Source organism: Cydia amplana, chromosome 20 (genome assembly GCF_948474715.1).
Source record: "Cydia amplana chromosome 20, ilCydAmpl1.1, whole genome shotgun sequence".
Lineage (NCBI taxonomy): Eukaryota > Metazoa > Arthropoda > Insecta > Lepidoptera > Tortricidae > Cydia > Cydia amplana.
The window spans coordinates 3296688-3317847 of NC_086088.1; the positions used below are offsets into that span (position 1 = coordinate 3296688).

General features: G+C 35.5%; 1 protein-coding gene across 1 annotated transcript; it reads right to left on the minus strand.

Annotated features, from left to right (window-relative positions):
* Positions 1-2673: 2673 nt before the first annotated feature.
* Positions 2674-19042, minus strand: LOC134657577 (uncharacterized). Its single transcript, XM_063513154.1, has 4 exons — positions 18809-19042; positions 15198-15637; positions 7863-8038; positions 2674-2872 (listed from the first exon to the last, which is right to left on the minus strand). Exons 2-4 carry the CDS (start codon positions 15622-15624, stop codon positions 2675-2677), a joined length of 801 nt encoding a protein of 266 aa, XP_063369224.1. The 5' UTR covers positions 15625-15637; positions 18809-19042; the 3' UTR covers position 2674.
* Positions 19043-21160: the final 2118 nt, after the last annotated feature.

Sequence of the window (21160 nt, forward strand, 5' to 3'; positions counted from 1 at the left end):
AGAGTAACTAAGCTCGCTGTTACTGTCACATAATTATAACACAGGCAGCTTAATTACCGATATAATTAATTAATAATCAATTTATGAGGTAAGTATAATTAATTATTAATCGGCGGTTAACAGTAACAGGCATATCCTGCGGCTTATAAGACAAATTCTAAACCTGATGAGTGAGTTCATAATAAGAGGTATCAATTAGTTTCTCAAACTCGCGTAAGAAATATAATTGATATTGAATCTACGGAAAATCTATCAATATTTAATAAGTTGCCTGTTCAAATAAAAGCTCTCGAAGGCAACAGTCAACCAAACTTTAAGAAATTGTCTTCTTGATCGGTGCTTCTATAGTACTCAAGATTTATGTAATAACGTACAGTAATAGTGTGTGTAAATTTGTAAATAAATGTCTGTAATGTCTTTGATTTATGGTTATAACTATATAAATGGCTGTAATTATGTAATATTTGATAATTTTAATTAAATTTTAATGTAATATATTTATTAAGTTTTCAAATGTAACTATTTTTAAGATGCCTTCATGGATTTTCATGCTGTTGTAACATACAGCCGAAAAGGTGAAACAACCTACTGTCTACTTACATCAAGACCTGTAAACGTTACCCTTTTTTTGCAAATAAATTAATGTTTGTTTGTAAATTTAATTGAAAACAATGGTACAGCTTTAAGAAATTCAGAGTTGTCCGAAAGGAGTGTTGCCTGTTGCCTCGCACAGCCCGCGGTTAACCCCGAGTTAGTTGCTAACCTTCGTCGCTTTTACGGTAGATGTCGCTAGGGTACCTCTCTAAAAGCCCATATGCCAGAAATATTTGCTGTCCTTGGGTGAGGTCTTGGTAGCTCAGACGGCAGAGCAACCGGCTAGCGATCCAGTGTCGTGAGTTTCAGTTTCACCTAAGTAATTTTTACCACTTTTTTATTTGTTCTAAGCTTAATACTGCCCCCTTAAGCCAATTAGCGGTAAATTCTTTATCTTATAATTCCATTTTCAACATTATTTGTTTTTGAGATACCGCTTATTAGCTTAAGTGTAAGGCCTGTGTGGACGCTCGAGTTGGGCGTGCAGCGGGGCGGGGCGTGCGGCGTGCATGTTAAACAAATGCAACCGTATAGGAGCGGTCTTAGTGCACGCTGCTAAAATTACTCCTGACCCCGACGCCACGTTGCACGCCCCGCCGAACGCTCCGCTTCGAGCGTCTACTCAGGCCTTACACTTAGGGGGCAGAATAGTATCGTTCGCAGACGTATCTCTTTGGTTCATTTTTTCATTTTTCAAGATAGAATACCAAATTTGAATCAAGTTTTAGAATTTGAATACGCCTCCAAAAGTTTCCCTATCTCTGAGATTATGATCAAACGCTCGGCACTTAAAACTTTACAGAGGCGGTAATGGAGTCGATAATAGGAACGATTAAATTCCCGCGACGCCGCGCCAATTATTAATTGTTAAAAACAAATTAGCAACGTCTGATTCATGTTACACATTGGCAAAGTGTATTAAGTAAGACACAGACAAACATAATCACAGCCATTCAATCGAAAGTTACGCCCTCATTTTTATTTTACATTCTGAAAAATATGAAATTTGTAATGAATACTCAGTTTTCATAAATTATCTGTATTTATGTTTTGTTTTGCATGTTAAGCATGTCTTTTTTTCACATATCCTTAAACATTAATGTGTACCAAAAATCTGACAATAAATAAAACAAAAATTATACTTAGAATTTTATTAAAAACAATTAAAAATTTGTACAAACTTAACAAATAAAATAAATTATTAAACTACAATAAATAACCTTAGCAAGTAACGATCAGTCAAAAAATAATTAAATACCCAACACCTAAACTAAATAAATGCATTTATCGTTATACCCATATCATAGAGATTAAATACCTACCTTAATTAATTATTTACAATTAAACAACGTAACTAAATATTTGGAACATTAATAATCTTCTTCGTGGTAATTACATGAGACTGCTAAATACATAGTTGTACTGTTTTATAGTAAGTTACACGAAATTTTACAATTAAGTATATTAATTGAATACATAGTTTTTTGAGCAGAAGTTGCTAAGCGGGCCAGGCCCCAATTTCACCACGGTGACAGGTGCGACAATTGTAAAACATCACTGTTGCTGACGTCACAGGCGTCCATGGGCTACGGTTACCGCTTACCATCGGGCGGGCCGTATTCCTGTTTGCCACCATCATTGTATTATTTAAAAAAACATTATTATATCGGGCGAAAAACAGATATTTCTCTTGCGAAGTTTCTGACAATTGTCACAAGATTCAAAAGAATTGTCGGTAATTCTTGACAGGAAATGAGTTCTGTGTCGGAATTTCGTGACAATTGTCGTGTTCCAATTTACCAACATTAGACAGACCAAACAAAATAGCCTGTATCTAACCATATTTGGTTTTTTGTTTAGACCACAGGAATATTATTTATGTTTTATAGAAGACGATTTCGTCGCGTCGCTACAAGTACATGCGGCCCTCACCATTTTTGGTGTCTAGTTGCCGCGCAGCTACGGAACGGACGCCTGCTCGCGCTTGCGCCACCTTGCGATCATTATCTGTCGTAATACTCGTAATAGACGCGCTTGTTAGAGAGTGAACCTTCTGTACCTATTTTGTGAGACTTTAAATCTACGCAACTCCACCGGGAGCTGTAATGTACATAGGGGCAGGGGTCGGCCTAGGCTTCTGCATGTTATACGCCCTGTTTGCAGCCCAGTCCTTGGAGTAGCCGTTCCCTGAGGAGTAGGCATAGCTGCTTCCGTAGTCAGAGTTGAAGTCTGAGGTGTCACTGCCGCCGAAGTAAGAGTAGCTGGGGGCGTAATGGTGCTGAAACAAGGAGAAAAACGGTTTAAGGCTGACTTGGCAGTAAGGTATCTGGATGAGATTGGCTCGACCGGGGTAAGTGGCGTACTCGAAGAGGCCTATGGCAGTGGGTGAAAAAAGGCTGATGTGATGATGATGATCAAGATATATGTAGGATTTGTGTATGTGTTAAAACCAAATAAACTATTTGTATTTATGTAAACATTTTTTGTATAAAACCTAATTAGTAATTACATTAAGTTTAAATTTTCTCAAAAGTAATTTCTTGTTGCTACGAGTATTTTCAATTACAAAAGTTTTAAAATTTAATCGGGATCTTCGGATTACGAAAAATATGATATCATATTTGATATATTTTAGATCAGTGGTGGGCAAACTTTCTTCATAGGGGGCCAGAAAGTTTAGGAAATTTAAGTGGAGGGCCAGAATTGTAACCAAAATTTATTTTGATTTGCGATTTATATTTGAATCGTGGGCCAATGCCATATATTAATTATTTCATAGGACCGGCGGCGGGGCGGGCCGGATGAAATCCATTCGCGGGCCGGAGCTGGCCCGCGGGCCGTACTTTGCCCACCACTGTTTTAGATGTAACGTTATGATTTCATGCAAAATTCTTTATACAAAATTGAAATGAATTGTGAGCAATAGATATTAAATACTAGTTTTACGAGTATAAAGTGGTTTTAAATAAGTAGGTATACGATGTTATTAAATCAAGTATTTTCGAGTACTATGTATATAGTATAAAAGCATACATAGGTATTATATGTAAAGGTAAGTGTACCTACTATGAAGTATAAACTTAAATAAAGAACAATTCTTATTTAATAAACACAATATTATTACCTCCAGCCGCTTAATAACCAAATACCTAGTCTACCAAGACCAAAAAAATACATTCGTTAGTTAGAGAAAAGATTCAAATTACAATAGAATAATAGGCCTTTTTCTACTCGTTGACTGCAATGCTTGAATTAAGACTTGGTATAACAAAGTGAAATCGCATACTTTTTCCACTATGGGACTCCAACTCAACTATAATATTCATTTCGATACAGTTTAGTCAACTATAATGAAATTGACCAATCGAAAGCGCGGAGCAAGTACCAGGGCCTCATGAGTTACGAGAAGGTGTCGTTGACCAACCGTCCGGGGGCGCGGGGCGCGGGGGCCGGGTCGCGTACGAGTATGAAGGTATCGCGGCTGCTCGCGCATCTTAGCTGTATACTTTTGGTTTTTTAGGGTTCCGTACCCAAAGGGTAAAAACGGGACCCTATTACTAAGACTCCGCTGTCCGTCCGTCCGTCCGTCCGTCTGTCACCAGGCTGTATCTCACGAACCGTGATAGCTAGACAGGTGAAATTTTCACAGATGATGTATTTCTGTTGCCGCTATAACAACAAATACTAAAAACAGAATAAAATAAAGATTTAAGTGGGGCTCCCAAACAACAAACGTGATTTTTGACCGAAGTTAAGCAACGTCGGGCGGGGTCAGTACTTGGATGGGTGACCGTTTTTTTTGCTTGTTTTTTTTTTGCTTATTATGCTCTATTTTTTGTTGATGGTGCGGAACCCTCCGTGCGCGAGTCCGACTCGCACTTGGCCGGTTTTTTTTTACCTAAATATATGATTCTTCTACTAGTTTTAAGTATTTTTTTTGTTGACTCGTAGAAAAAGTATTGTATACAATAGTGATATAATCAAGCTTTTCAATCTCGTACCTTGCTTAGGCAACCCAGTTGGTCAGGCAACCAACTTCGTTGCCTAAACACGGTACTCGACTGAAAAGCTCTCCATTATATCACGATTGTATAAAATACTATTTTAAGCCACCGGGCGGCTAAAGGATAAATTTAGATAAAAACCGATTCCACCCTCCTTCAGAACAGAAACTATGTGTAAACTATCATTAAACTAACCATCCATTTCAACTCTTTGAAGTTGTATAAACGCTCATCTATTATATTTTTTGTTGCTCAATACATAGGTATGCCACAAACCTTTTTGTTAAACCCTTTTAGTAGCGTCAGCTTGCTAGAATATTAATTCAAGAGTAGTATTCCAATAACTTAGCTCAGAAGAGTCGAGTTTTCAGACAAGCCAAATACATTTGCTCTCCAATGAGTTATAGTTGTCACAAACCTAAAGGCCATTTTATACTAGACAATCGATACATTGAATTGCTAGATGCAAAATAAGGGATTAACTTTTTAGAGTAGAAATGGCTGGGATTATTGTTTTATCTGGGGTTTATATTTCGAGTGGGCTGATAACGGATATTGACTGAATGTGCAATGAATAGGTACGTATGTTCTTGTTTTAAAATTGTTCGTTATTTCATTGCTAAACAACTCCTTGAACAGGTGAAATACAGCGATGTTTGCATGTCGTATGTTTTTTTTCTAAATTCGTTAATGTTTTTAAACTAATCACTATCACTACATAGTATAAAACAAAGTCGCTTCCCTGTCTGTCTGTCTGTATGCTTAGATTTTTAAAACTACGCAACGGATTTACATGCGTTTTTTTAATAGATAGAGTGATTCAAGAGGAAGGTTTATGTATAATTTATTAACCCGTGCAAAGCCGGGGCGGGTCGCTAGTAATATATATAAAAGTGATAGAATTAAAACGCTAATAAACTTATACCTATTTAGTGAGAGTATTTCTCATGACCAAAATTACCAATAACAAGATTTTATGTTATGTTATGAGCACTCGTTATTTAGTTCTTGAAGTATGTATATAGGTACATATTTTATATGTATTTAACACGTTCACTGAGGCTCAAAATATTGCTAACTTTCAACTAGTGCTGTAAGAGGTCTTTACGCCTTAACTGTACCATTTCACCGGTGCGGTTAGGGGCCTTAAGACCACTCAAGGAACAAGAATATTAAAATGCTTTTATTCTCATGAAATTCACAAATTAGTGAATGATACTTATATAATGCTGTTTCTAAAGGACTATTTTGTCTTGTTTTGGCTTCGCCCGAAATTCTGATGTCAGAATATGGAATAATGACAAAAAATAATTAGGAGGCTTTTAGACCTCTTACAGCACTGACTTTGAGGTACATTTGTATTAACTTCTAGTGATGTTCCTAATAAAAATGCATTTTATCGATAAATCAAAAAACTGTAAACTGTAAACTGTAGGTACTGTAAGTGAATCACATATAACTGTTATAGAAACATTTAAGACACAGTGGCTTGTACAATCACGGCAGTAAGATTTAATTTTCTTAACTTTTTTATTGGCTTCCCGTCTGGAAGTAATATAGTAATATCTTCAAGGATTTTTATTCTACTAGAAGACGGCTCACTTACTGTGTTCGCTTTTGCAGTAACTTTTTGGTAAACTCGGCGATATTTTGGTACAGAGGTTTTTGTCTTGCACTTCATTCTGATTCTGTGCTAATTGTAGAATTCTCCGACATCTCTTGTTTACACGACCCATGATTCATCACATTCGATAAGTACTTATTTTTAATATCACTCACTGACCAAAAGCACTTCTTGGGTATTTAACTTAAATACTGAACACAATTGACGCTTACTACTTAGAATGTACGTAGAGTCGGACCAATAAAAGTCTGCAGCGGATTTGATAGCCCACGCAGTGCAAGTGTTATTTACACGTCATAATTTCATAGAAGTTTGACGTTTAAAATAACACTTGCACTGCGTGGGCTATCAAATCTGCTGCAGACTTTTCTTGGTCTGACTCTACCTCACAAGCAATTGCTATATATTACGTACATTGCTCATAGACGCGTGCACATCACTGGGTCGTAGTTCGACTATCATAGACACAGACAGGTGCGGTAGGGGGCGGATAAGCCCGTACTACCTATATGAGGTCTTTAGACCCCCTATCCGCACTGGACGCACACTTTTCACTCTCAGTGCGATGAGAGGCCTTAAGACCTCCTACGTGTTTTAAAGTGTCAAAAAATTCTACGTTATAATAGAAATCGAACCATATATTGGACTCTTTTCTACCTATACAATTCTATAAGCTACGAGGTCCGCACCAGAGCGAAACCACAATATTTGCTCCCGCACAGCCCGGGAGTACTAGCAGGGGGTCTTTAGACCTTCTATCGCAGTGAACGTGTTAAGTACTTATATTATATACAGCCTTAATACAAGCCTTATTCAGCTTACGGTGGGACTAGGTATATTTGTGTAACATTATTAATTTATTTAATGTTAAAATCCTATTGGTTTACTAGTTCTTTAAAAACAATTTTATAATTACATCTAAACACTCGTACACTTTGTACTTGTCCGTCAAACAAACAAAGAACATTAATTATCACGTAACTTTGTGGCACAAAGTTAGCTGAATGTCCACTGTATGCGAGTGCAGCTCAGCTGAGTAGCTGAGGTGTTGGTAGTTCAACTTCCAACTACATACAAAGTTTGGTTAATCTACTTCATTACTTTCCCATTACGAAGTTGCGGCGGGACTGTTCTATTGAATTTTAAATGTTTTACTTGTATGCTTCTATAATTATTAATTACTAGAGATCAATCAGATTTTGTTTAGGATACAAAATTCTGAGCATCCGTATTGAGTAAGAGTACCTATTGTTCAAATTCTACACAAAACTCGTTTAACACTAGATGAATGTTAAAAGTATTTTTATTGTTGATATAAATAAAAATTAAATTAAACATGAAAAAAAAACTATACTAGTAATTTTGATGATTGTGCTAATGATATTACTGATAGGATTGTAATAAAATAAAGATAAATATTATTTTTATAAATGATAGAAAAAGGATAAGATCAGAGTCATAAAAATCGTGATAAGAATAAATAAAAATCTCTTGCAGTGACCCAAGCAGATAATACAATCAATAACGATGAAAATGAAGAGAATATATAAAAATCCCAAATGACCAAAGCTAATGCTGATATGATCAACAATGATAATGATCATAAACTTACCAACGTCCTACCTTAACTTCTATCCTACCTTGCAAGCCTTGAGCGTGCTCAGGAGACCTGGCAGTAGGAGTGCGGCGACCAGGAGGAGTTTCTTTATCAGGAGAACTGCTAGGAGAACCGGTATTAAGAGCAGTTTGGTCTTCAGTGCTGCCAGTAGGGTGAGGAGGGGGACTACGACTGCCAACCTCTTTTTGCGGCCGCGACCTGGAATGAAGAACAAAGTCAAAATCAAATATTTTATTGCGTTTCATGTGCACATTTGGATATAGAAACATTAAATATAAGTAAACAATATTATGAACTAACTAAAATCTTAATAATAATTTTTCACAATAATTATAGCAACTAACTTATACAACTATTACTTATAATCTACTAGCAACCCGCCCCCGCTTCGCACGGGTTAACAAATTATACATAAACCTTTCTCTTGAATCACTGTATCTATTAAAACAAACCGCATCAAAATTCGTTGCGTAGTTTAAAAGATCTAAGCGTATATACATACAGACAGACAGACAGCGGGAAGCGACTTTGTTTTACACTATGTAGTGATTTCTCACTTAAGAATTCTTGAATGCTATGAGTAGTATGATTTGCTGATTAAATGATGTTTAGTTGTGTTTTAAAAATCTATGAATGTTATGGGTTCTTAATTTATCTTTTAGAAAAGGTCTGGAGGATAAACATGGTATTATCACCATCGTTACTTACATATTGACAAGAATTTTTAATTCCTTTTAATAAATAAGTCCTGTGTAAAGGTAACATGTTTTCCAATTCCTACAGCCTGCTGCAGCATTGCCTCAGACTGCATTGCAGCAAAAGAATATTTTATCAATAAGTTCATATTTTATGAAATGTTTTCAAAATATGAATGTCCTGTGTGTATGTGTGTCCTGTGTGTCCTGTGTGTGTGTGTGTATAAGGTAATATATAAATAGTTCAATAAGATCGCACTAATATGATTAATGTGTTTTTTTTTAAATACCATCAATTCTACCTATCTTAAATATTATGATTTATCTTTTGACCACAAAATGTCTGGATTTTTCATGCAAATAGATCTAAAATTTCACAGTTCTATAAATTTTCACTTGTTTGTTTAGGTACTGCTACCTTTTCCAATAACAAAGAAAGTCTTAATAAAAGTTTCATAATTGTTCACCTTAGCGGAAATAAATCGATGGCAATTTATGGTTTTAGCGAAAACCAAGGATGATATATAGCCCGTTTGTCTCAATAAAAAAGAAATTCCTACTATTATTGCTGTCGATTCTAATTTATGACTTCCTTTGAGAATAGTTATTTTCGATACAAGTGCGAAAAAGAGGAAATTCGAAACGAGTGGCGATAAATTAAAACACGACCGAAGGGAGTGTTTTAAATCGACACGAGTTGCGAATTACCTATTCGCACGTGTATCGAACAACGTTTTACAGTACATATGGCACTTTAAAGTTTCGACATACACACGAAAAGTGCCATTTTACGCACTAGTGCGGAAAAGTAGCCCCATATGTACTGTAAATGTCTTTTTTTACTAAAATGCCTAGATTGCCTAGGGAAAAGTTTTAGAGGTACTTAGTTTCTTTTTCGTTCGTAGTTTTAACAAAGCATCTTTTTTCTACTCGTCGACTGCAATGCTTGAATTAAGAATTTAAGACTTCGTATACCAAAGTGAAATCGCATACTTTTTTCACTATGGGACCCCAACCCAACTATAAGTAATATTCATTTCGATACAGTTTAGTCAACTATAATGAAATTGATCAATCGAAAGCGCGGAGTAAGTACCAGGGCCTCATGAGTTACGAGAAGGTGTCATTGACCAACCGGCCGGGGGCGCGGGGCGCGGGGGCCGGGTCGCGTATGAGTATGAAGGTATCGCGGCTGCTCGCGCATCTTAGCTGTATACTTTTGGTTTTTTTTACCTACATATATGATTCTTCTACTAGTTTTAAGTATTTTTTTTGTTGACTCGTAGAAAAAGTATTGTATACAATAGTGATATAATCAAGCTTTTCAATCTTGTACCTTACTTAGGCAACTCAGATTGTATAAAATACAATTTTTTTGCATCTAATTATATTATATCATAATTCTGGTGCCCGATCGGAACTAATATAAAAACTCAAATAAAACAGCGCTTACCACCTGTTTCCTATTTTATGCAATATTACCCGTTTACATAATTTTATTTCACTAAGCAGATATAAAAATTACACCGTATAAAACAAAAGCAACCAATCAACAAAACAAATGAATTTACCAATTAAACGGTTAACGCCTTTTCGACGCCAATGACCGATATATCCACACCGTAGGTTCAACGCTAAAGACAGATTAATCGGTCACATATCACAGAGGAACATAGACCTACGTGCATATGCATAAAGTTCAATTTCAGTTTTTGTGTTTGACACGGCGTCGAAAAGGTTAAGAATAAACAGTTTTGTTCTCTTTTTCACGGATTATTAATTATTGAATTAGCGTTTTCCCATGATCCGCTCCGATGACCCGACCTAAGTAATCGATTGTCACAGATGGAATCTAAATTTGCTATTAAGTTGAGAAAGTGTTCTGTTGAACTTTTGATTAATTGTAAAATTTAGGTAAATGTAAATCCAGTCAAGGTCGTGAGCATGTTAAATAAAACATTGTTATAAGTTTTCTTTTGTTTATGTCGGAACAATAGATACCGCTTTAGATTTGATAAGCGTATCGTTAATTTTTTCACCAATATGTCATACCTGGTACTTATAACATTTTGTATCAAAGTGTTTTTTATACTTTTGGTATTCGATAGTTGATTTGGTATTCGGTAATGAATATTTTTATGAGAATATTTTTAAATTAGGTATGTCATGTCTCAGAGTCCTTTTAGTATCGCATTTTTTTATGAAAATAACCTAATAATTATGTTGGGTATAACAATTCAGAAACTTAATTATTGCCTATAATAACTTATTCCGATAACTCCATAACATAAATTTCGAATAACACTCACCTAATGCCCTTTTCTCATACTTACATTTGAATTCCATGCCTATCTCATAATAATAAACAGCCTGTTTCGCAAATCCCAATCATACCTTCGCCAAAAAAGAAAATGCATGCAAAGGCAATGCCAACGCAAACTCTGCTCTGTTCCCCTCAAAATAAGCTTCAGGACTTTAATCCTGTTTTCTTGGAGACAAGAATTTAGAGGTGCCACGAAAATGGCACATTATCGTTGCTCTAAATTCTTATGACGTCACGACTTCCAGAATATGAGAGTGCGCGTGGATAGAATTTTAAAGTGCTTTTCGGATTAAGTACAAAAATCAAGGGGTTCTAAAAAATGGATTTAGCGGTGGATGTTAACAAAACGAATTTATTTGGTTAATTTCAGTTCAAAAATAAATGTACTCTTCGTATACAGAGCGACGTCTAAGGTGTAATCATAAGTAAATAGGTATTACGAAGAGTTAAATCCAAAATGAAGGCTATTTTTCTTATTCACAAAAAGACTTCAATATTTAATGGGCTAACTGGGGACAAAGGGATAAGGTAGACCATTTTGCTTCATGAAATAACGTAGGTAGCTAGTTGAAAGATTGCCCTTAGACTGGCAGTTTTTTCTTATAAATATTATAGATAAATTATTACACATATTGACAAAGCCCCAGAATGGCTTGAGTTGCGGATAACAATACATGTTATAATTTATAAATAAGTTATAAATTGTTATTTGTTTTACAAGGGGGCAAAGTTGTTGTTTAACCGCTCGTGCTAATATTGATTCCCGAGCAAGCAAAAGATTCCAAAGCGTTGCGTGAGTTTCAAAGCACGAGGGTTAAACAAAATTTGCCCCCGAGTGAAACACAAAATTTTTCACCACACCAACCCGAAGCAAATATCAAACAAAATCAAACCAAATCAAATTTAAATGAGTGGTATTAAATATTTATCATCCAAAATCATCATTTAAAAGTCAATTCGGCTCTAACGATTTAGATGAAATTTGCTATATGGGGGTTTTCGGGGTCGAAAAATCAATCTAGCTCGCTTATCTCTGGGAAATCGCACATTTTTAAGTTTTTATATGTTGTCCGAGCTTAGCTATATCCCAGATATTTTAACATAAACTATGTATCATTAAACATCTAAAGAGAGGTCCTGTGGTTGTACCCTAGCTCTCTGGTCTGTTTGTTTCAGTTGGAGCGCAACTGGAGCTTCTACTCTAATTGGTGTAAAGGGCCTAGAAAATGTTCGTCATTCTAAACTATCCTCATTGCGCAGACCTGCATCCCAATTTAGAACCTTAAATGTAAAACATTAGGTTTTAAATTAGCAGTGACATTTGTCGGTTTATACGACATTTCTACAGTGATATTCTTGATACTTTGCAGTTTATTGACTGTTGTGGTTTTTATAGATGTAATGGAATGGAATTGTTTATACGTTTTCAATTGAATTTCTTGGGATTGACTTTAGATTGTATTGGTTTTGATATTGATAGATAGTTTAATAAGTATAGCTTTTTCTATTAAGTATTTATTTAATTTCGACGACGATATTAGACTAGAAAATAAATCTAAAATTGTAATACTGTTTAAATGATATTTCTCTGTAATTTATATTATGCAAGAAGCAGAAAGACAATAAGTAAGTGATTTTGCAACGACTACATCTTTGAGAACTTCTTATTTGTAATAAACAAACCCTGTTATCAATTTTGCAATTCATTGAAAATTAGGATTGGTAATAACAATAACTATGTACGAACTAACTCTAAGGGCTAATTTAGACGACGCGCGAACCCGTAGGTATACGATTTTAGTTACATTGCGGACCATTGAGATTACATCAATTCAGCTGACCGATCAAATAACGCAATGTAATGCAACTCGCATGCGAGTTCTCGCACCGTCTAAATGAGCCATAAGGGCGTCCGCTAGCTAGTGCGGTTGCATAGTATTTGACACTGTGTGATTAAAAATTACCCGTACCATGAGTCTATGTCAGTGCCAAACTGGTGGTAGCCACACACACAGGTCAATTAGAGTTTTAGTTATTTCCTAAAAGTGACGTTTTTGGTTGAAGATATGTCATCACTTTTGACACTGACAGATCAATATCATATCGGAAACAGTTCGAATTAAAACTTGAATTGGGCTGTAGGTACTTACTAAGAAAATACAAATCAAAGCGGTAAATAAAATTAAATAAATTAATATTAGCAAAAGGAAAACCTGAAAGTATCAAATAGGTAACTTCGAAATAAGGATTCCTCGTTACTTTGATCCTAACTTTAGGTACCCTTTGATAATAGCTAAGACCCCAGAAAGTTGCATTTTAATAATAAACTCGTGTATTCATACGGTTACACGCGTTTTTCAAATTATGATTAATTATGAATTATTTATGAAAAACTACAAAGGAAAATGAGTCTTTATAAGATGGTGTAGAACTGTAGCAAATATATGTTACTTACACAGAATTATATGACACAATCTTATTTGTAGAGCCATAAGAGCGTGTCACATTTGCGGCCTTCGAAGTGTAACATAAGTGATTTAGAATTATAATTTTAATTAATCACATCTCACTAATTTTAAACGAGCAATTCTTGTATACATATTATAAAATATTTATATTATAATTATATTATTTTATATATTTCAGGGATCTCGAAAACAGTTTTATCTATTTCGAAGAGAAGTGGGGATTTTCGGGGCGAAAATTCGATCCAGTGTCATTACCCACCCAGTGACTTAGACTTTAGTGTCAGTACCCATAGTACAAGCTTTGCTTAGTTTGGGGCTAGGTTGATCTGTGTAAGATGTCCCCCAATATTTGTATAGAACTTGCTAACTATGTAAACAAAAGTCACTAGTAAATTGACATTCAGAGACAATTTTAATATGGCGGTTTGTTTACATACTTAGCAATTCCATAGAATGGCACTTAAGCTAGCGTCTTATCTCGGGGAAACCTACCAGATTTTTAATTAGGTAATCATTGTACCTAATTTTATATCACGCTCCGGTGTTCTACTTATAACTTCTTGTAATTTGATTTTAGAACCGAATAATTTTCTTATGAAGTTTCATACCTTAATTAATTGAATAAATTATATTCGACGCCCGAACCCAGTACCTACGACTTGTTGAGTTTTTTAATTAAAATCACTTTTAATAATGAGTCCTCCGAAAGTCAATCCAGAATATTTGAGTTCATTTTCAGAGGCAATAAGTGAAGTTTCAAATTTTATGTTTATATAGGTATATATATTTTTTCATTATTCTAATGAGGTCAATTTTAAAAATATATTGAATACAAGAAAAATATTAATCCAAAGATTTTGATATCGTAACAGGAGGCCGATTTTTGAATGTCGAGCGCTCGATTTAGTGTGGCTCCCTTCAATATATCTCCACTACCAGGCATTTAAATTCTATTAGAATTTAAAACGAGTGGTCATTACCACTAGATTCCCAATTTCTATTGATCGTATTTTGAAAATATCAGTTCGGCGTTTTTTACAGATTTTTGAGTGACGTAATCGAGCGCTGTAAATTCAAAAATCGGCCCCCTGGTCGGATATCTTTGTATGTTTCCATGAAAAAAACCATCTGTAAGCCGTAATATGGAGATCATATTATTAATGGAAATATAAATCTAGTTTCCGTGTGTTTTTCATGGCATTTGCTTTTGTAAAAAACGTGTAACAATCTTCTATATATATAAACGTGAAAGACCTGACTGACTTAAATCAACGCACAGCCCAAACCGCTGGGACTAGAAAGTCCAAATTTGGCAAGTAGATTCCTTATAAGGTCTAGGGGTCCACTAAGAAAAGATTTTTCAAAATTCATAAAAAAAAAAAAAACAAAATTTAAAAAAACTCTCCTGCGCGTGCGAAGCTGCGGGCAAAAGCTAGTTAAATATAAACTGCAAATTTGCATTAGCCCCTTCTAAACATTCTTCTTGTCCCTGACCTCCTCTAATCTCGTAATACCACAATAAACAAATTATATTATTAGAGAATAAGTTTTTGGCAAGTTTCATTTTGGGTACAAGTTTTGGTTGCTGATTGTACTTTTCTTTCCACAGGCAACTAATATTAACCGAGACAATACTAATAATCCCAAACACAATTACTTTGCGTCGTTTTATCACATAGTTCCTATGGCCTCCTCCTGTCTCCATCATCAGATCAGCTCCATGTCATCATAATTTTGCATTGTCATCCGATTTATATACCTACGTAACTATGCAAAATTTTCGCTTAATCGGAAATCGGTAAGTGGGTCAGATTTAGCTTCCAAGATTTGACCCACAAGGGTAAGTTAAATAAAAGCTTGTAAAAACTCACCATCATCCACATCCTCTTCTTCAATAGTCCTCGCTCCTTCGGGCAAGTTCACCTTCATTCCCTTCATCCTGAAGAACTCCTTCACAACCTTCACTGCATACTTCGTCAGTTCCGCCCACTCCGACAAAAACCCTCTCGGTTCACTCACTTCCATCTCTTCCTTCTTTATATTTAACTTATCCACAGTTTCTTGGTCTAAAGGTACAAAACTGATCATGTTGTTGGCTCTGATGGTTTCATTTCCATTGATATCGTCCCCGAATAATGTTTTCTTTGCTACTTTTAGTGCTTTATATTTGACGCAGGAAAGTGCCTCGCCGCGGAGGAAGCAGCCATCTTTGACGTATCGGAGGTAACCGTCTTCAGCCATGATGGTGTGAAGTGATAGAAGGAGGATGGTGACTGGGATGAGTGAGCTAGGAATCATGGCTGCTGCTTACCTGCAATAAGAAATAAAGTAACATGAGTTTTATCAAGCCGAGCAGACAATTGTAACAGGTAAACACTATGGCTCTTTCATCCCTTTACTTTTTTAAGTATAAATCAGTACAGTACAGGTACAGTTTTGGTCCAGTATTGATTGCCGTTTGGAAGACTTCTTGAGGTAAGGATAAATAAGTATGTTAGGGCGTCCGCTAGCTGGCGCGGTTGCACGGAGCGGGTGAGCGGGTTAACGAATAATAGTATGAGCAACGCTAATTGGCGCAGATGGGATGGATTTTACAATAGAGGTGACAGCAGGGTGTCACATTGGGCATTAACATGTCGACCACTAGTAAGTTTACATCTTCACGAACTTAGACTTAATATGTAGTCACCACTTCCCCAAATGCCCGGATGTTTTCCCCAGAAGTTTTCCTATCTCCGTCCAACTTTGATCATTATCGCGTCTCGCACTTGGCTGGTTATCAGTAATGAATTCCCCAGACAGTTTAATGGATGGATCTTTTTTATTTCATATATGTATTCATAATTATTATACATATATATCAAATAATCACTAACATACTCATATTAGTGATTATTTGATAGATATAAGTAGTTTGTCAAAGGACTGTCTCATTTCAAAAATAGACAGAGAAAATGATACTATCTTTGTCTCTCACTAGTACTAGCACCCAAAAGAAATGGATGATTATTTTTTTTAGTTCTTATTTACTGATAAATTTGGTTTGACCAACTGTACTTCAACGTTTCTTTTTTTTAAATGAACAATCAAGAAAAATGTTTATACAGGTGTTATTTTAGTTGCAATTACCTACCTTCTTACACTAAGTGAAAATTTAACTATAAAGTTCTTGGAGTCTAACTGATTAAGTTAGCAGCCGTTTATGAATAACGCCATAAAATGTTTATAATTCTTGTAATTTAATACTTTAGACATATAGTTGGTCAAACCAATTTGTCAGTAAATAAGAACAAAAAAATATATACTCATCCTTTTCTATAGGGTGATAGTAATAGTGTAAGACAAAGATAGTATGATTCTCTCTGTCTATGTTTACAATGAGACAGTCCTTTGACAAACTATAGATATTGAAAAGTTTTTTTATCATTGATCTTTAAGAATCTTGGCAAATGAGACTCCCCAAAAGTCCCAGATAAAAAAAAGGATACCTAACTAGTAATTTATTTAAAGTAAAAGTTTCCTAAGAAAGTTATTTGCATCCGTTACTTTTAATCATAGAGTATGCACTTGACAGAGTAACACCCGCGTCTCACTACAATTACAGGATGTCGTGTCTGTGTCAAATTATTTCACTCTGTAATCTGTAACCAGATTATCATCACCGGATATTTAACCGTTTCGATGCGGATGGCACGACAGGCGTGTCATTAATGTTTTTAACGTGTGGCGTATGACACGATAGGCGTGCCATCCGCAAAGAATATTGGAATCGCCGCCACACCCAAAAGTTTTCGAAAATGGAACACGCAACGAAATCCTTAATATTTGGTAACATTCAAGATGGCTGAACAGTTGGTTGCTAATCGTTCATTGGGTCATAAAAAGTTTAAGAAAGCTCACTGTGGAGTTAAGTTAATTTGTGTAAGGTCCTGTTATATTACTTATTACCTACTTGAACGTCTTGAACCAGTCGACAGAACCTATTGTTTCAAAATGAGCATTTGGATTCTTAACTATCCGTCACCACAATCATTTTTAGGGTTCCGTACCCATCAAAGGGTAAAAACGGGACCCTATTACTAAGACTCCGCTGTCCGTCCGTCCATCTGTCCATCCGTCCATCCGTCCGTCCGTCCGTCCGTCCGTCCGTCCGTCCGTCCGTCCGTCCGTCCGTCTATCACCAGGCTGTATCTCACGAACCGTGATAGCTAGACAGTTGAAATTTTCACAGATGATGTATTTCTGTTGCCGCTATAACAACAAATACTAAAAACAGAATAAAATAAAGATTTAAGTGGGGCTCCCATACAACAAACGTGAGTTTTGACCGAAGTTAAGCAACGTCGGGCGGGGTCAGGACTTGGATGGGTGACCGTTTTTTGCTTGTTTTGCTCTATTTTTTGTTGATGGTGCGAAACACTCCGTGCGCGAGTCCGACTCGCACTTGGCCGGTTTTTTTATATTAATGAAAATTAAAATGTGATGGGATTTTTTTCTTTAATTAATAAATTTTCAGTGTGAATACGTATGAAAATATATTGATTGTTGTTAATGTTCAGATACCTTACTGTACTTGTATTCATGAAATATAAAATATGTATATTTTGAAAGAAGACTAGTATTCAGGCTTTATAAATTTAAGTTGCTTTTATATATGTAATATGTTTTAAAAATGTAGTAGTTAATTAAAACCAAAATATTACTTTGCTAATCCGCGAAAAGATAACGTGCTAGTCAATCAGTGCTAACCCGTTATACTTACTTGCGTATTTTTCACATGCAATTACTCGAAATAAATGATTTATATATAATTAATGTTTCCACCCTCCCACCGCAAAAATAAATGCAACTCAAACAAACTCAAACTTTCAAACTTTCTTATTAAAGGGCAAAACTTCAAAATATTTGTTTTAAAGACATCTTGGCAAAGTTTCCTAAACGAGCGTTGAAAGTGTTAACTCGGACGTAGTTAAGGCTTTAACGAGGGAATAAAATTAAGGGGCAGAATAAGGGTTGAAAGTTTTTATCGAATCTGGGTAATTTGGAGAACTTAGGCATTGTATACTCCTCCATAAATTCGTTTTTAAAATAAGTATGTAGTTGTTTTATAGACGGTTAAAGGCTTGGGTGCATATAAAACTGATTTGTACTATATTAAATACATAAACACACCGACATACAGTAGATACACTACACTGCTGCATAAAACAGTATTTCAAGTAGTTCAATATTCTGTTGGTTTTTTTTTCTGCACCGTACAATTCTAATTATTAAAGATAGAGTTCTTGTACTTCAGATAAATATTTTTATTTCGTTTTACACTATTCATTTTAAGTACCTATGCAATTTTTTTACATAAACGTTTACACTTCATGAATGATTACTAAATCATCAATGTAAACATATCCTTTCTTCAACTTATTCAATCCATTATTAGCACATAATTATCATCCTCATATCATACGTAAGATCTAAAACTTACTTCGTAATGGCACAAAATTAGCAAACACTACCACTTCACTCCGCACAAATAAAAAAAATAAACAATTTGAAAATCGAACGCACGCCGCGGGCACCAGCGGTCCAGTGTCAAGAACGCGCCCCTGATTCGCTATTTAAATGATCTAGAATAAATCAGCGAGCCAATCGGGTGCATTTAAATATGATCCGAATGATTTCGAAATCGTAACTGCGTATTGGTTGGTACCGCGGCTTTGCTTGGGATGATTTGATAAATCAAGTTTTTCAATGAGATAAATCCAAAAAGCAGTTGTTTAAACACGTTATAGATTTTATAATAAAATAAATTAGGTATATTCTTTGAGATGATAATTAGATGGCAAGAGATTAATTTAAACACAACCTGTAGGTAACAAACAAGTTTCATGAAGAATTAGAACTTTGTGCTTAATTAATCTTTAAGTGGCTGTTCAAGGTAGCCGTCATAAAGCTTTTAATCTTATAATGAAAACTGACAGGAGTGACAGCTACTAATTACCCCCTCTTAAATTATGTTATTTAATTAAATAAAAAGTAGATGGGTCCAGGAGGGTCGCCGAAGATAGGAAGGCGTGGCGCGAGCTTGTGAAATTGTCGTTGTGCTATGGCACCCCAGAGTTGCAAAGAACTCTGGAGTGCCATAGAACAACAACAATTTAAATAAATACACGTTACTTCTAAAGTGTTGTCGATTTCTGTTTCAGTTAACATAATAATGAAGTTAATAATAGCGAAGAGTCTCGACCAACATCTTGAGAGACTCGCTAGGTGGTTGGATCAAGGGCCAGATGCAGAAGGCGGTGATCTTGGACACGGCGCGGATAGTCCGCCGGTTCCTCTCTCTGCAGCCCTGACCAGTAGCTTGGGCCCTGCCCCGCTGCCGGCAGCACCCTAGGTTAGGTTTTTTATAATGTGTTTATATGTATGTTTTATTGTTTTGTAAGTGTTTTTATATTTTACATTATTCATATTATAAAAACCCTAACTTAAGACACAAAATAAATAAATAAACAATAATTTAATTAGACATTACAACACGTTTTTATGTCTGTTAAACTCTATGATATTTCTATTTGTATAATGCCGGCTGTACACATTCGTCGAGAGACCCTGAGACAGTCCGAAAACGAGTGTATATATACTAGCTTCAAACATATAACCCTTATTCAATAATTGGGTGATTCAAAGAAATGGACTGACAGAAATGCCAACTTTCTTCAGCCCAGGGCGTATTAGGTAGTTGTGGTTTTTGATATAGAATTTCACTTGCGTTTTCCTATACGTTCCACACCAGCGGGTAGGATAAGTTATTGTACTTAAGGTCAGCTACCCGGCAGGGCCATGAATGAATGAATGAATGAAATAGTTTATTCACAATGAACATATGGACATAATAAATAAAAAAAAATAAAAAAAAAGCCTTTAATTCCACACAAAAATACTTAAAAAATAATAATAATATAGTTGACATACCTAATTATTAATATTATAATAAAAAATAAAAAAAACTTAATTACTATAGGTATATGTTTATGATTGGTGGACCTCTTTGCGAGTAAAGGCCTCCCCCAGCCTCCGCCATTCTGAGCGGTCCTGCGCTACCTCTTGCCATTTGTGCGGTATGGTGTCGGTGACGTCATCAACCCATCTTGTGGTTGGTCTTCCAGATTTTCTTTTCCCTTGTGGCCCTTTCCAAAGTGTCACACGTTTGGTCCATTTTTCGTCGCTCATCCTAGCTATATGGCCTGCCCATTGCCATTTCATTTTCAGACAGTGTTCTAATGCGTCGATGACTCTCGTTCTCTCTCTTATTTTTGTGTTCCTCACTCTGTCTAGTCTTTTTAAGTTTAGTATGCTTCTTTCTTGGGCTCTTTGGCAAGTTTGGACATATGAATGTATATTTAGAGTTCTTTAGGAAGAAACGAGAAGAAAAACTGAACACGGGCCCGTTTCTCAAAAGCTTGTAACTTGTAATACAAGTGGAAGTCCCTTTCTAACAAAAGCTGTCAAAAAGTGACATCCGCTTGTATTACAAGTTACAAGCTTTCGAGAAACGGGCCCTAGGTGACGTTGGGATCGAACCGTCAAAACGATTAAGAAAACAGAACAAGTGTTGTGTCAAAAAATAATTGCTGCCTTGTTTTGTCTAATATGTGTTTTTTTGGTGACTTATTTCGTAAAAATGGTGGGAAATAATTTATTTAAAATATAATGTCATCAATGCCACCGCAATGCGGCAGCAGTAATGCAGCAATGCAGCTGTAGCTGACATCCGAATGATACATTAAATCCACTATTCAAGTATGAATAGTTAGAAATTATTATTTGAAATAGT

What these genes read in the sequence shown, in the direction of transcription:
- LOC134657577 (XM_063513154.1), bottom strand. Translation starts at nt 15,624, where the DNA reads ATGATTCCTAGCTCACTCATCCCAGTCACCATCCTCCTTCTATCACTT. An exon ending in AGAAGAGGATGTGGATGATG is followed by an intron (nt 8,039 to 15,197) that starts GTGAGTTTTTAC and finishes TCTTCATTCCAG; the next exon opens with GTCGCGGCCGCAAAAAGAGG. An exon ending in GCACGCTCAAGGCTTGCAAG is followed by an intron (nt 2,873 to 7,862) that starts GTAGGATAGAAG and finishes TCCTTGTTTCAG; the next exon opens with CACCATTACGCCCCCAGCTA.